Raw genomic sequence first — 14,680 nt, 5'->3', positions numbered from 1 at the left:
CATCTTTCTCCATTTATGGCCCTCTTAAGACTATCATGGTAAAATTATCATACAAACCTATGTGAAAGGAACTTTATTACAAATTACGAGGTCGACTCAAAAAAGAAAAGCCAAACAAAACAAGCAGCACATTGATCGTGGTCAACGTCAAAGATTAGAAATATCAGAAAATGTCATATCAGCTCGTGATAGTAGAACAATCCCTATCCTTGCTCAAAGTAGAACATTACAATTAAGTTAGGTGGCAATCACTACACCATTACTCCATGGGTCACAGCCTAGGACCATCACCATCACCATTCAGATTGGATGTTTGTGGCCTCCCCTCATGATTGATGAAGATTACCTTGATCATAATCCTCTTCTCTGGACCCACCTATTTTAGGATGCAGATTTGATATGTTTTAGGAAACCTTTGCACATAACACCCTGCCAAATTTTAATATTGGAAATGAACTACTTCCATCCGCTCTCTGTTCCCCTCTTGGGATTACTCATTCTCTGCTGTCGCTAAGTACAAAAATAGCACTCCCAAACTGTAGTAATTATTTAACGAGCCGCTAGGAGCCGACGCGGAACGAAGAGATTCCGAAGAATTTTCGATGTTAAAGCAGATCTCCGCCATGGAGTCCGTGGGTTTCCGTGGAGAAATAAAAGACTTTCTTCTCTTTCTTCGAGGAGGAGAGAAGTTCCAGTTCGGACTCGACTGATCGGCGGTGGATAGCAGGTGGAATAAGATCCTTGAAAGGGTACTCAGCTTAATTATTTTTTTTAGTAATTTTCTTTTGAATCTGTGATTTCTTGTAGTGGTAGACATTGTTTCATCCTTCTTGAGTTGTTTTCTTGTTAAATTTTCTGTAAGAAATGTACTTGGAGGCGGCGGCTGCTGCTTAATCTTTCTTCCCCGTACTAAATTTTAGGGTTTAATGGGATTTTTTTTTTTGGGACCATAAATTTCGGTTCTTTTGTTGGAATGTTTGATGAATTTGTTATAGGGGTTTCAAGATGACAACTTTTCATATTTATCACTTGCTTTTTGATTGAAAGCAGAAAGGGGAGAGGGGTTCGCTGTCATCTGAACATGGAGAATAATGGAGAAACCGGTGATGATCCGGGCTCCGGATGGCTTGAAGTAAAGAAGGTACCCCGACACCTCATTTATTTATAATTTTCTGTTGTCCTTTTACTTATCACCACTTCTTTCTTCAAACTTATTTTTTTGTGTGGAAGTTACTGATTGCTTATTGCGTAATTGTATGTAAGCAAGGAGTTTTCCAGGTGATACCTACTGTTCTTCCTGTGTTTAGCAGTTGCATTGTTTTAACTATGTTTGACTGATAACAAAAGAATGATCATGAGGGAAGCCATTTTGTTGGCATTAGAATGTAGATTGATATTTTCTTGTTGTTATTGTGCATTCAATTTAGACCATGTTGTTTTCATTTCAAGATACAGTTGGACTTAATTGAAGCCGAAGCTTTGATTGTTAATGTTTTCTCTCTTGACTTCTTGCAGTATTTATTTATTTATTTGGTGCAGAAACACAGAACAAGCTCAAAGCTTGCAATCCAGAAGGCTTTGGGGAAATCTTCCAACATAGCCCACTCGTTTTCTCCACACTCTCAGACTTATAATAATGATGAGGCTAGAAACTTGCAGAATCGACGACCAGTCCAGCCCATAGAAGTAGGTTTTGATTGTACTTCTCATTCAAAAAATTCTTCTGCTAGTTCTCTGTTGGTAGAAGTAGATCAAGGTAAAGAATGTCCTGATAAATCGGTTGTAGAGCGGGTGAGCAAATCTCCAAAGGTAAATGTTGCTAATTCAGATGGTGGAACAAAAGCAGTTGAGGGGGTGTCAAGGAAGGAAAACATGAGCACAGTTCCCAAAATCAGGTGGGGTGATCTTGAAGATATTGCATCGATACAAGATGAATATTTTGAAGATTCAAATAATTCTGCAAAGGACAAGCATGGTGAGGTAGTGGATGGTGGTTCCCAAGAACATGGACATGCTGTAAAGCCTGATGAGTCAGTATTACATGCATCACCTTATACTTCTCTCCTAGAGGATAAGGCCATGGTAACATCTAAAGATGTGGAACAACTTCCTGATGGAATGGTATCTTCAAATGTGCATGAAGAATCTGGCAAGAATACCTTGAAGAATGTTAATGAGATTCCATCTGAGGATGTTGAGGTAGTGAATGCCCATCCATATGGAGCTTTGGGAAATTTGAAAGAAAACCATGATGGGGGTGCCAAAAAAATGGAAAGTGAAGCTTTGGTTGACTTAGGTCCTAATAATGCAAACGTCGAAAATAGTCCTTCATCACCAGTTCAAGGGATTGTAAGACATGTGCTACAGGTGCCTCATGGTAATTCTGAGAATAGAATCTTGAATAGCTCTGAAATCTCAGTCGGCAACGTGAACATGGGTATAATGGTTGGCCTAGGAGATTCCATTTTGCTTCCACACCAAAACAGTGGAGTTAAAATTTCTGTTAATGCTTCAGTTACAACTTCTCTGGAAGATCAGAGAAGGCTGCAGGATGGTGCAACTGATGGAGCTGAATTTGGAGAAGGCGAACCTGGGGAGAGCAAAGAAAGGTTCAGGCAAAGGCTTTGGTGCTTCCTTTTTGAAAATCTCAATAGGGCAGTTGATGAACTTTATCTTCTTTGTGAATTGGAATGTGATATGGAGCAAATGAATGAAGCTATTCTTGTTCTTGAAGAAGCTACATCTGATTTCAGAGAACTAAAATGTAGAGTAGAACATTTCGAAAACACAAAGAGATCCTCTTCTCACCTACCAAAAGATGGGACACCAATGACTTTAAAGACTGACCATCGCAGGCCACATGCCCTATCATGGGAGGTAAGAGTATTCACCCTGCCTAACTATTTTATCCTGGCAGAACCTTTAATGCTCATTCATACTTCACATGAACAAATTTGCAGTATACAGAAGATGAAAGGTCTGTCATACATGTATAACCGTAACAACTTTATGACTTTCTGAATTCTTAATTAGTTTCCATGTTTGACATGTACTTGCTGCACAGTTGATGCATAACAGTGTCTAACAGGATGTCATGTGATTTTTTTTGGTACTTCCAATGAAATAACATCAAATCCAGGACTTTCAGTGGCAAATGCAGTGCAGGTTAGTTACAGCGTGTAAGAGGAATGAAATTGATCTCTAGTACAAGTGATAGATAGGTTTTGTCCAAGTGTGCAAACAACAAGAATTTATTCCTAAGCCGAGGTTGGGTTGAAATTCTTTGTCAAATCATTCTATCATCTTTGCCGAATCATTCTATCTGGAGACCAAGGAATTCTTTATCAAATCATTCTGTCTTCTTTATAGCTTCTTCTGTAGTTGATTTATGAGATATAATGCTCTCAAGTAATCTTTACTCGTTTGCTTTCAGCTCGTGTTTGGACATAACCCGTGGTTCAGTTTTCATATTGCACTATAATGCTGCGGTTTATTACTAATTCCATTTGATAATTTGACAACTCTTACCGTTGCTCTAGTTTCTTCTAAAGAAGTGCATCCTTTGGTTAGTAGGGCTTCATGTTATTGCCATCTTAGAATGAGAAATATCCTGAACTATTCAACAAAAAATCTCAAGGGTTTTGTTGATGAATACAGATGTAACGATGTTCATTTTAAGTGTACAGAAGTTTTGTGATTGCATCAGGAGACTTAGAAGTTTGGTACCGTGATTGAAAACACTAGTTTATATTGGTTATCCTTTAGGGATTGTGCAATAGCTGTTTGTGTGGTGTATTTTGAATTATCATGCAACATTCGAAAGCAGCTTCGGACATGCTGGGTGGGTGGTCCTATCTTTCTATGCTTGTTACAGAAAACATTTTTAATGGGTAGGGCAATCGCGAGTGGCTCCAAGATCCAGCTTGAAAACTAGGCTTGGACTAAGATTTTAGGCCTCTTGATTTGATCAGAAAGCTACGAAGCTGGAATGATTTTGGACCCGGCTGTGGTTTATATTTTGGTGAAAAACGAATGAGGCCCCAATTGAGTCTGGGCTGGCCTGAGAAAATGCCAAGGCTTGTGTCAGATTTGAACCTGGTAACTTGGTCAGGCTCAGCTCGGGCCTCAGCTTTGAACCAAAGGCCTAGAGCTGCACCAAGGCCCCACATGGCTAGCCTAGTCTTTTGACACCTGTAGTCATAAAAAGCATCATAGTGATGTTCATAAGTTGGTGTTACCATGCTTTTTAACACAGTGTTAATAATAAGAGAGTTGGTTTAGATGCTAAATCTGAATTATATAAGAAAGATTTCCTTTATAAATTCAGTAAAATTAAACAAATTAAATGAAGTTTCCTTTGGCAGAAAAAGAAACGAAGTTGAGGCCCTAGGAAAATTTGATGTCCAAGAGACCAAGCAATCTTATCATTTCAATTTCCATAGATCTGCGGGGATGAACTGGAGATAAGCTACTGGGACGTGGGGCATTATTTGATCAATGCAAGCCTTAAGACCTCAGTGTTTGACAATCAAAAGTCTCTATTTGTTGTATCCTATTGATGTTCGGCAACTAACATGGTCCAGGCACTGAGATGAGCTTTTTATAGATGAGGATGCCAAACTGGGTCTGCTGTTAAGTGAGAAAGGTGAAACTCTGAAGTCAATAATATGAGGAATGATGTGAAGACCCAAGATAAGCTCAATGAAATTTGTGAGGAATTATTTGCAAATGCTTGCAGTTTAGTTAGACACAGCCTTTGATAAGGCTATATGATGAAGAAGAACTAATGAGGAAGAACCCACAGAATTGAAGCATGCTCTGTTGGATTCATTTAGGGTTATCAGGTGAGAGACCATGACAAAGTCAAGATTCTTACAGGTTTGGCTTGAGCCTACTTTCCAGGAATTATATTGCACAATTTACGTGATTGCTATGAATGGCTATCCATTATTTTAGCGTATGCTCCTCGGAGATTTGTAATGTTTTGACTTAATTTTTTTATGAATAATTGTTGGTTGATAGGCTTGCTTAAAAATGCCAGAAGAGTCTATTTTACAAGTGCAGGACAATTTAAATGTATCCGCACAGATAACCGTAATTCTGGAACTAATATTACATCTTGAATTTTAATACAAGCTTGTCTTTTTACTAACAAATCTTTGACCTTGATCATCAAGCCTTACACTAACCATATAAGATTTGCTTCATGGATCAAGTTGTCATCTATTGATGTTCATGGCATTTTATTCTTTATCTTCAGTCTAACATCATTTTGCTTCAAATTGGTATTGAATTCCTAGCCAATTAGGCAACAAAGGGCCTCGCCATAAAACTCATAGATGACTTGGAAAGAAGGAAAGCCTATCATATTAGTTAAACTATTTTGAATGTATGAAATTTTGGAGAACGAGAGAGAGAGAGCGAGCGAGAGAGAGGGAGAGAGAATCCTTGATGCAGCCAAGTTAGAAGATCAAGCCTTATTAGAAGGTGAAATTCTTGGTAGAAAAGATAAATTTTCAACTGTATTTGCTGTGTAATCTTAGTGGTCTTCTGAGCTTTCAGTTTGATATGGGTTTGGATTTAATCTTTAAGAGATTCAGGGAGTTGTTTTGATGATCTTGGTTATTTACTTGATCAAGGGCTGATACATGTTTCAGATGGTCCATGGGGTCTATGTTGGTCTGGCTTTTAAGTTGCAATGCCCAGTCTGCAATAGGTTGGCCTAGCAAGGAGTAGCTGACCACTATATGAAGTCCTAATTGGTCTGGCTGTGTTAATGCAATCCCACAACTATGTAAGTGTGTGAAGGGAGTTGAGTGACTAGTTTTTTAGGACCAGTCAAAGGAGGTTAGTTTCTGATTGACTGATCCCTTACTTGGTTGTCTCATATTTGCCGTCTTCTTTTATGTCCTTCCTCTATCTTTTGAGAAAACTAGTCAAAACGCACATTCAGATGCATGTAAGAATTAATCACCAATTTAAGATACTAAATCATGATAGATAAAATAAAGAATCACTGTAAGATGTCTCTTTTCCCTCTTAAACAATAATTTGTAGTTAATAATTTACTGACAGGCATCTAGGAAGATAATCCTACATTGTAGTTGTTACAAGGTCAGCCGCTTTAACTATCGCTAGAATTATTTGTATGATTCAAGTTTTTACTAAATAGGTGATCTTCTTTTCCTATGCAATGAGTGGCATGCACTCTAAATAAACTACTATCATGAAATAATGAAATAGCATTATTTGATAAAATAATAATATTGAAAACCTCAATTGTAGAAAAATGAATGATTTTGGGTTTAGTCAATGCAGTTTATTTTCACATCCATCTTGAGCTTCTCATCTTAGCTCTTTGCCTAGAGGAAGATTTACAGAATTAGCTATTGGGATGATAATCTGAAATTATTTCAATCTCTGCATGTAATATTTACATGACATGATGAGTTTGAGATGAATTACAAATAAATGTCCATTAAGATGTCCCTTCTAGTGCAGGATTTGTCTAGGGTACGTGGTACTGGTAGGTGGAAAGAGACTAGCATATTATTATCATTATCATCATTATCATTATTTGTCATCATTAGTATCATTATAATCATCATCATCATCATTGCCGTCATCTTTATCATCATCATCATCATCAATCATCATTATCATTATCACCATTATCATTATCATTCTAACTAAAACTTCTATCCAGATGTGCACTTTTATCTTTTTATCACTGCAAGCTACATGGTGATGCTACTGAAACATATTTTATATTATGTAGGTTAGGCGAATGACAACTTCTCCTCACAGGGCAGAAATACTGTCTTCATCTCTAGAGGCTTTTAAGAAAATTCAATTGGAAAGGGCTGGCAAATACATAGCAAAAGATGCAAAAGATATGATTTTTTCAAATTCAACTCATCAAGTTCCTAGTAGTTCACAAGAAACAAATAATGTGTCCTCAAATGCTAGAGAAGCAGGTATTAACTCAAAAAAGCAAACTGATGTTTTGGATGCTGATCCAGGGGATACCAATAGAGAGAAGCAGAAAATGGAGCCAACCAGGAGAAGCAAAGTGCATTCGGTGCAAATTGGACGTGTTTCTTCACAAAGCTCGTCTGCTTCTGCTCTTGGAAAGTGCAAAAGAGAACCACTAGAGCCAATTACTGAAACTGAGAAGCAGTTACCCAAGAGGGATAAAGAGTTTGCTGAAAGTAGGATAGAGAAAAATATGAAGGCCACAGATATGGTTAAAAAGCATCTTTCTCTTGCTCAGAAAGAGAAGCAAAATACAGCCCCATGGAAATCCATGGATGCGTGGAAGGAAAAAAGAAACTGGAATGATATACTTAAGTCTCCAATGAGGACTTCTTCTCGAGTCTCATATTCGCCAGGCATGAGCAGGAAAGGTATGGAACGTGCTAGAATGTTACATGACAAGCTGATGTCTCCTGAAAAGAAGAAAAAGAGTGCTTTTGATATGAAGAGAGAAGCAGAAGAAAAACATGCACGGGCATTGAGGATTAGAAATCAACTTGAAAATGAGAGGGTGCAGAGGCTGCAGCGCACATCTGAGAAATTAAATCGTGTCAATGAGTGGCAAGCTGTTCGTAACTTGAAATTGCGAGAGGTCATGCATGCGCGTCTTCAGCGTAGTGGGTCCCGCCATGAAGCATATCTTGCTCAAGTTGTAAAAAGAGCTGGTGATGAAAGCAGTAAGGTTAATGAGGTTCGTTTCATTACTTCGTTAAATGAAGAGAATAAAAAGCTGATGCTGCGTCAAAAACTTCAAGATTCAGAAATGAGGAGAGCTGAAAAGTTACAGGTTATGAGAACAAAACAAAGGGAGGATACAGCAAGAGAAGAAGCTGTATTAGAACGCAGGAAGCTTCTTGAAGCTGAAAAATTGCAGCGCCTTGCTGAGACGCAACGTAAGAAGGAAGAGGCTCAAGTCAGAAGAGAAGAGGAACGCAGGGCATCAAGTGCAGCACGGGAAGCGAAGGCTGTTGAACAACTTCGGAGAAAGGAGATTAGAGCTAAAGCTCAACAAGAAGAAGCAGAGCTGTTGGCCCAGAGGTTAGCTGAAAGGCTTAGTGAAAGTGAACAACGTCGGAAATATTACCTGGAGCAAATACGTGAGAGAGCTTCAATGGATTTTAGAGATCAATCTTCACCTTTACAGCGCCGTACTTTGAACAAGGAGGGTCAAACTAGATCTGTATCAACCAATAGTGGTGAAGATTGCCAAACATCACGCATTTCAGGTGCAGGGGATTCTGCTGTAAGACTAGTCAATGTCACTCAACAACACTCATTGAAGCGAAGAATAAAAAAAATTCGTCAAAGGCTTATGGCACTTAAGCATGAATATACAGAGCCTCCAGTTGTTGCGGAGAATATAGGGATTGGTTACAGGGTTTCTGTGGGAGCTGCAAGGGCAAAAATTGGAAAATGGCTTCAAGACCTTCAACGATTACGTCAGGCTAGAAAAGAAGGGGCTGCAAGCATAGGATTGATTGTTGGTGATATTATAAAAGTACGTTTTCTTAAATGAAACCCTTTCCTAATGATGACATTTTTTTTGTATAAAATGATTGCTACTTCCATAACTGACTAGATAATTTATATCATTGTCTTTAATAAAAAAGGTTAATCATTAGTGATTTTTTTTTGGTGGATCTGTTGATAGCTCACGCCATCTTTCGCTAATTTCCATGTCAAACAGTTTCTAGAGGGAAAGGACCTTGAGCTACATGCTTCTCGCCAAGCTGGTTTGCTTGATTTCGTATCTTCTGCATTACCAGCTTCTCACACATCAAAGCCTGAAGCTTGTCAGGTGACAGTATACCTTCTACGACTACTGAGAGTGGTCCTGTCACTGCAGGCAAATCGGAGTTATTTTCTTGCTCAAAATCTCTTGCCTCCTACAATTCCAATGCTATCAGGGTCTCTTGAGAACTACATTAAGGTTGCAGCATCTTCCAATAATGGAAACACAAACCTTTTATCAAGCAAAACATCAACTGACAATTTGGAATCAGTCACTGAAGTCCTGGATGGCTTCTTATGGACTGTGACTGCAATTATAGGTCATGCCCATTTTGATGATCGGCAACTTCAAATGCAGGACAGTTTGATGGAACTGATAGTTGCTTATCAAGTTATTCATCGTTTGCGAGATTTATTTGCCCTCTATGACAGGCCCCAGGTGGAAGGATCTCCATTTCCTTCATCCATTCTCCTAAGCTTGAATCTCTTAGCAGTCTTAACATCTCGGCCTGGAACCTTTTCTTCCATCGACTGGGAATCTTGTACATTCAGAACATCCACTGGTGGCAAAATTCAAGAATTAGAAATTTCAGAATCTCCTAATATAGGAGAACCTTCTTTGACAATCAACTCCTCTGGAGACAGCAGATCACCTCTGAATTTGCATGACTTTGCTGAATTGCCTTCAAATAAATCTGGTCAGATGTCTGGGGAGAAGTTTCTTTCTAGTGAAGCATCTCTATCAGATATTCTGGTGGGCAGGCCATTAGATGAGGAGAACAGAGAAAGGTTGTGTGGCTTTTCACTTGGTCAGGACAATGTTGATTCTACATCACAAGGGCATCCACAAACACTGTCAGTTGAAACCCAGAATGTTGTGTTAGATGAACATGCCAAATCACTTATACCCCAAAAGGATGAAAAGGACTCCATGAATGATTGTTCAGAGAAAAAAAGAACTGATGAGCTTGCAGTGTATAATAATCCTGGAAGTAGGAATACAGTTAGCTTGAAGCAGCCCATTGCTTTACTTCTTTCTGCCATAGCTGAGACAGGCCTTGTCAGTCTTCCATCACTTTTAACAGCTGTGCTGCTTCAGGCAAACAACAGGTTGTCTTCTGAACAGGTAGCTAGTTACAATATGAGAAATGTTTCTTTTGCAAAACACCATCTTCTTTCTCTTACCAATTGTACATAAAAAGTTGTATAGCTATTGTGCCTCAGGCTAGAATCTTAAGCTTCTTTCATAACTTAAATGGGTTTACTTCTTGAGTTGGTGTAAGTATACTTTTCTAAAGCAACTAGGAGTATGTGAAGTCCACAGTGTTGGTTAATTTTGCATTCTATGTTGACAAACAACTTTCTTATGTGCAAATTTATTCATTTTTAAATGTAAAAAGAAATAATTAAGATCTTGCATAGGAAATAAGTACAAGTGGATCTTAATAAGAAATGATTACTCAAGTGGAAGGAAAAATGAATATGCCAGCATGAGTAAAATTCCTAATGGCCTTAAAGCACTATTCTAGCAAGTTTGCCTTCCATCATTTGTATAGCTGCTCTGCACTTGTTAAGAGTATTTTGTTTGGGCAGTGCAAGATGAGATATGGCATACAAATAGTGATCATGTCTAATTTCAGGCTTCCTATATTCTTCCTTCAAATTTTGAAGAAGTGGCTACTGGTGTATTGAAGGTTTTGAACAATTTGGCTCTGTTGGATATTACTCTTCTACAGAGTATGCTGGTAAGTCTTTGTTTCTTATACCTTCTGAATGTTTGTTCTGTATGCTCTGAACTAGCATCCTTGCTGATTATTTCTGCATTTAAATCACAGTGCTTATGACTGTAAGTTATGATGGGACTGCATTTCCCTTTGTTTTATAAAAATGTTAAAGCATTCCCATATATTCATTGACTACAGGCTAGATCAGATCTAAGGATGGAATTCTTCCACCTGATGAGCTTTCTTCTGACTCATTGCACAAACAAGTGGAAAGCAGCCAATGATCAGGTTCCATGCAATTCTCAAATATCCAATGTACCACATTTAGTTTATGCTTTCTTATTTCATGGTTAAGTTATAGTATATTTTGTTCAGATATCCAATGATCAGGTTGCATCCTAAACTTTTGTTCATAGTAACTTTCCTTATGCAATGTATGGCTGCTAAAAGCTTGTTAGGTATTGTAGAACTGCTACCTACCATTTCAGTTAGTAATTCTTTCTATCTGTATAAAGAAATACTAAAAATTTCTTAATTTAATATACCTTTTGGTATGAGACAGCCACTGTCAAGATTAAAATAGTATATCTTAGCAATTAACAGGTCAAAATAATGTGATTTTAAGCATGTATTAATTGATAGCAATCGTCCTTCTGAATAGTAGCCTCAGCTTGCAAAACATTGATTCAACGGTAAACTGATTCCGATTTTGTTGTTGATTGTATTGCCAGTTAATCTAGCCTTTTTACCAGTATAGAATCTTCTTTGTTACATGCTGAAAACAATACAAACACAAGGTTGAAAAATGGTCTACTGTAATATGAATTGAGATTACGGAGCATAACATCTTCAGCTCAACATCTTCAGCTGCTTGAGCTGTTCAGCAAATGCTACCAACTCATAAATCCCATATTAAACAAGACAGTTGTTGCATTATTTGTGATAATTTGGGCATGCCTTTCGACTAAATTTCACACTCTTCTGCCTAGGATACAATTGTATCAATTTCTTTTTCTTCCCTTGAATCTCTTAATAGAGGTGTAACTTGGATGGTTTGGGTTAAGGCCCAAACATGAACAGTGCTACATCCCCACGCTGTGCAACCTGAACTGCAAGAAGTTGACTGTGAAGGTGAACTTGACTTGGCTCTAAAAATTTCTATACAATATTGGGTTGGGTTTGGGGTAGGTCATGTCAGGTTAGTTTCAATTATACTGTAATGAAATAGGATGTCCATTGTAAATCTTCATTATATTTTAGAATAACTTTAATTGGTTTGTGATGGGTTGAGAGCATCATGTAAATACGGGCAACATGGTTAGGGTTGGCTTGGATTTAGTTTGAAGCTCTCTAAAAGCTACTTGGGTTGGGTTTAGGATGAACGAGTCTTAACCTGAACTTGTGCAAACATGAAGGGTATCCTTTTCCCGTTCAAGTTTTACCAAAGTTAGTTTTTTCCCAACTAATAATAGTTAGGTACTTGCTGACCTAATTAGGTTTGGCAAGTTTTTGGTTACCCAAGCACAAATTACATACTTAGCTCTTGTAGATTGCGTCAAAGCTTAGTAGCAGGATTCTTTTGTTTAGGATGGCACACCCACTTTTGAAACTACCTGGAAACTCATCACTGCCCTTGCTGCCTATGGTTTCTTGTTAAATTTTTTGAAGAGACCCACTTTCCCATACCCACACCTGACCTGCTTCTGTATCTAAGCATCAAAGGCACTGGATCTTACTTGTATCTGCTTCACTTGCACCAGAGTCTTCTTCCTATCTCTGTATCAGTTTTCTGCTGCTCAATCAGACATCCTCCACTATCATCAAAATCTATCAAGGTTTTAGATTCATATGGAATGGAAAACCTTGGCAATTGAAGTCATCCACTTATTCTGTTATCATGTTCAAGATCAATATCATGTGATTTTGAAATTGAAGCAATGAATAATTATTTATGGAAGAAAAAGGAGACCACCATATAATGGATTTTTTTTTTTTTGTTGGGAAGACAATATAATGGATTGTTATTGCTGTTGTTTTTGTATGCAGACTTCTATAATAAGCTCTTTCTTCTTTCTGGAGTCCACTTTCCTGCTCTCCCTTGAATTTGCTTTTGCAAGTGTTCCTAGTCATGCTGCATAAGTTAGAAGTATAAGCTTAGAGGGCAATTATTTCCTGCAGGATGAAAAAGATTATTACACAAGCTAGTTTAAATCAATCTTTAGGTTTACATATTCATCTAACATGTCTGCACCAATCTATATTCCATTTTTGCACCTTCAGTTTCATGCCATTGACTGTTCTTCCAAGCATCAAGATGTTCCATCAATTCATGTCTTGGTACCACATTCTTGTGCTTTATATAGATGTCGTAGTTGATGTATGAGGATAATATATGGTGAATGATATGCATATTGTATGAAGGCAATTGTTTTCATTTTTGCTTTTTTTTGGTAGGTTGGTTTACTTCTGCTGGAATCTCTCTTACTTCTTGGTTACTTTGCTTTATTCCATCCTGGAAATCAAGCAGTTCTTCGGTGGGGAAACAGTCCAACCATACTTCATAAGGTCATTGTTATTCACTGATGGTGTTTTATGTAAAGCTTTTGGAATCTTTAGGAAAATTTAATCTAATCTGCTTGATCAAATTAAAACAGGTCTGTGATCTGCCCTTTGTTTTCTTCAGCGACCCCGAGTTGACCCCCATTTTGGCTGGCACACTTGTGGCTGCTTGTTATGGGTGTGATCAGAACAGAGGTGTAGTGCAACAAGAACTAAGCACAGAAATGCTGCTTTCTTTGCTAAAGTCCTGCAGGCAGGGTTTGCTGTCTGTCCAATCTGATTCATTGCCACAAGATGGTAACGCAGCAAGTGATCCATCCGAGGGTAATCAAACAGTTGCAGAAGCTAGAAAGCCTCAAAGTGAAATTCCTGTAAGGTCAAACCGTAGAAGTGCACGAGCTTTGTTGGGAAAAGGAAGTGTTTCTGCCAGCAGCATTAGAGTCAGCAAAACAAAGATTCAAAAGACAAAGACGTGTGACGAGTGGGCCCTCAAGCACAACCTACCAGCCTCAGAAGCTTCTTCTACTTTCATGTTGCATCGGAGATTTTCCAGCTCTTTCCTGGATAAAGCAGAACAATTCTTTTCAGCTGAGACCTCAAGCCCTCCAGTGTAACTTGGTGAGCCAAATTTTCAGGACATCAGTCAACTCTGGATGTCCGATGTTCAGTATGCTCTCAAATAGAAATACAAGGTCCGAGGGATACCATCAATTTCAGAATGCTCTTAGCTACAGCTTCAGCACTTTTGATTGGCGGATCAAGATAGTGCTTCATGGACAACAAGATTTTCAGTAAAAGCTGTTTTGGTATTTGTTGTTATCGGCTGATGGCTGTGTACTTACTAACGACTGAAGAGATTCAGGGAAGCAGTAATTAGTCAACACTTGTAAATCATCATTATCTGGTTGATGGACTATATAAACATGTACTGAAGGTCCAGATGATTTGATCATCAGTTATGCTTGGGAGATGCAATCTGTGTTCCAAACTTGTGGGACTATCTAGAGAAAAACCTACAGCTCTACTAATGTCAAGAAAATAAGGGAAGACTTAAAAGTTTTCTTGAAGCATTAGCAAATTCTAGCAAGTATACTCTAGTTACAACAATATGTAGATTCTCTGGTCAATGTTACATGTATAATCCCATCCCCAGATTGTATGAAGGACAGGTACTTTTTATAGTCAACAACTGTTGCATTTCAAATTGTTTGACATTGTCATTGCTTGATTTTTTGACTACCCTTTCAATCTTATGGGAACATTGTGAACAGCCTTTGGCAGATCTGGATTATATTTGAATTCTCTCTGGTTGGTAAGCATGGCTGAATCACATAAGTCCCACCCATTTCACCTATAACTTGGAGTTTGCGGTTTGGAGGCTTTATTTCCCAATGTTATATCTCTTCCTTTTTCTAATCTTTTTTTCCCTTGGAAAAAAAAAATCTCCATTTAGGAAGAGGAAGTTTTATTGCTTATAGAACCACATTGACAAGAAGTCGGGGAGGGAAACATCATTAGCTGGTTCTCTACATGAATTGAAAACCTTCTGGTTCCTTGTTCCTAATGTTCTTTCAGACATTCGTAGCAAATGGAATTTATTTTGTCAAAAAGCATTCAAGTGCTATATTCTT

At 38.1% G+C, this 14,680-nt stretch overlaps 1 protein-coding gene across 6 annotated transcripts; it reads left to right on the top strand.

Moving 5' to 3' along the window:
- The first annotated feature begins 548 nt into the window (after positions 1-548).
- LOC103709262 (S phase cyclin A-associated protein in the endoplasmic reticulum-like) lies at positions 549-14,263 on the top strand. Of its 6 annotated transcripts, none has more exons than XR_604421.4 (9): positions 549-749; positions 1,051-1,141; positions 1,516-2,877; positions 6,779-8,533; positions 8,723-9,876; positions 10,407-10,511; positions 10,689-10,778; positions 12,945-13,055; positions 13,145-13,388. XR_604421.4 is itself a non-coding variant. In XM_039127526.1 (9 exons), the coding sequence occupies exons 2-9, from the start codon at positions 1,082-1,084 to the stop codon at positions 13,231-13,233; spliced, it is 4,713 nt and encodes a 1,570-aa protein (XP_038983454.1). In that variant the 5' UTR covers positions 552-749; positions 1,051-1,081; the 3' UTR covers positions 13,234-14,263. The 6 variants fall into 6 exon arrangements, 5 of the variants coding, with proteins under 5 accessions (XP_038983454.1, XP_008792751.2, XP_017698861.2 ...); XM_039127526.1 differs by having other exon boundaries at positions 552-749; positions 8,723-9,892; positions 13,174-14,263; XM_008794529.4 differs by having other exon boundaries at positions 560-727; positions 1,540-2,877; positions 8,723-9,892; positions 13,145-14,263.
- The last annotated feature ends 417 nt before the right edge of the window (positions 14,264-14,680 follow it).

This window comes from Phoenix dactylifera, chromosome 6 (assembly GCF_009389715.1).
Source record: "Phoenix dactylifera cultivar Barhee BC4 chromosome 6, palm_55x_up_171113_PBpolish2nd_filt_p, whole genome shotgun sequence".
Lineage (NCBI taxonomy): Eukaryota > Viridiplantae > Streptophyta > Magnoliopsida > Arecales > Arecaceae > Phoenix > Phoenix dactylifera.
The sequence above is the reverse complement of the archived record's forward strand: the minus strand, read 5'-3'. Positions and strand labels throughout refer to the sequence as shown.

Bases quoted from the DNA above. Each gene is read 5' to 3' on its own strand.
- LOC103709262 (XM_017843372.3), top strand. From the start codon at position 1,082: ATGGAGAATAATGGAGAAACCGGTGATGATCCGGGCTCCGGATGGCTT. The intron at 8,534-8,722 runs GTACGTTTTCTT...CATGTCAAACAG, and splicing joins TTGTTGGTGATATTATAAAA to TTTCTAGAGGGAAAGGACCT. The intron at 10,512-10,688 runs GTAAGTCTTTGT...CATTGACTACAG, and splicing joins CTCTTCTACAGAGTATGCTG to GCTAGATCAGATCTAAGGAT.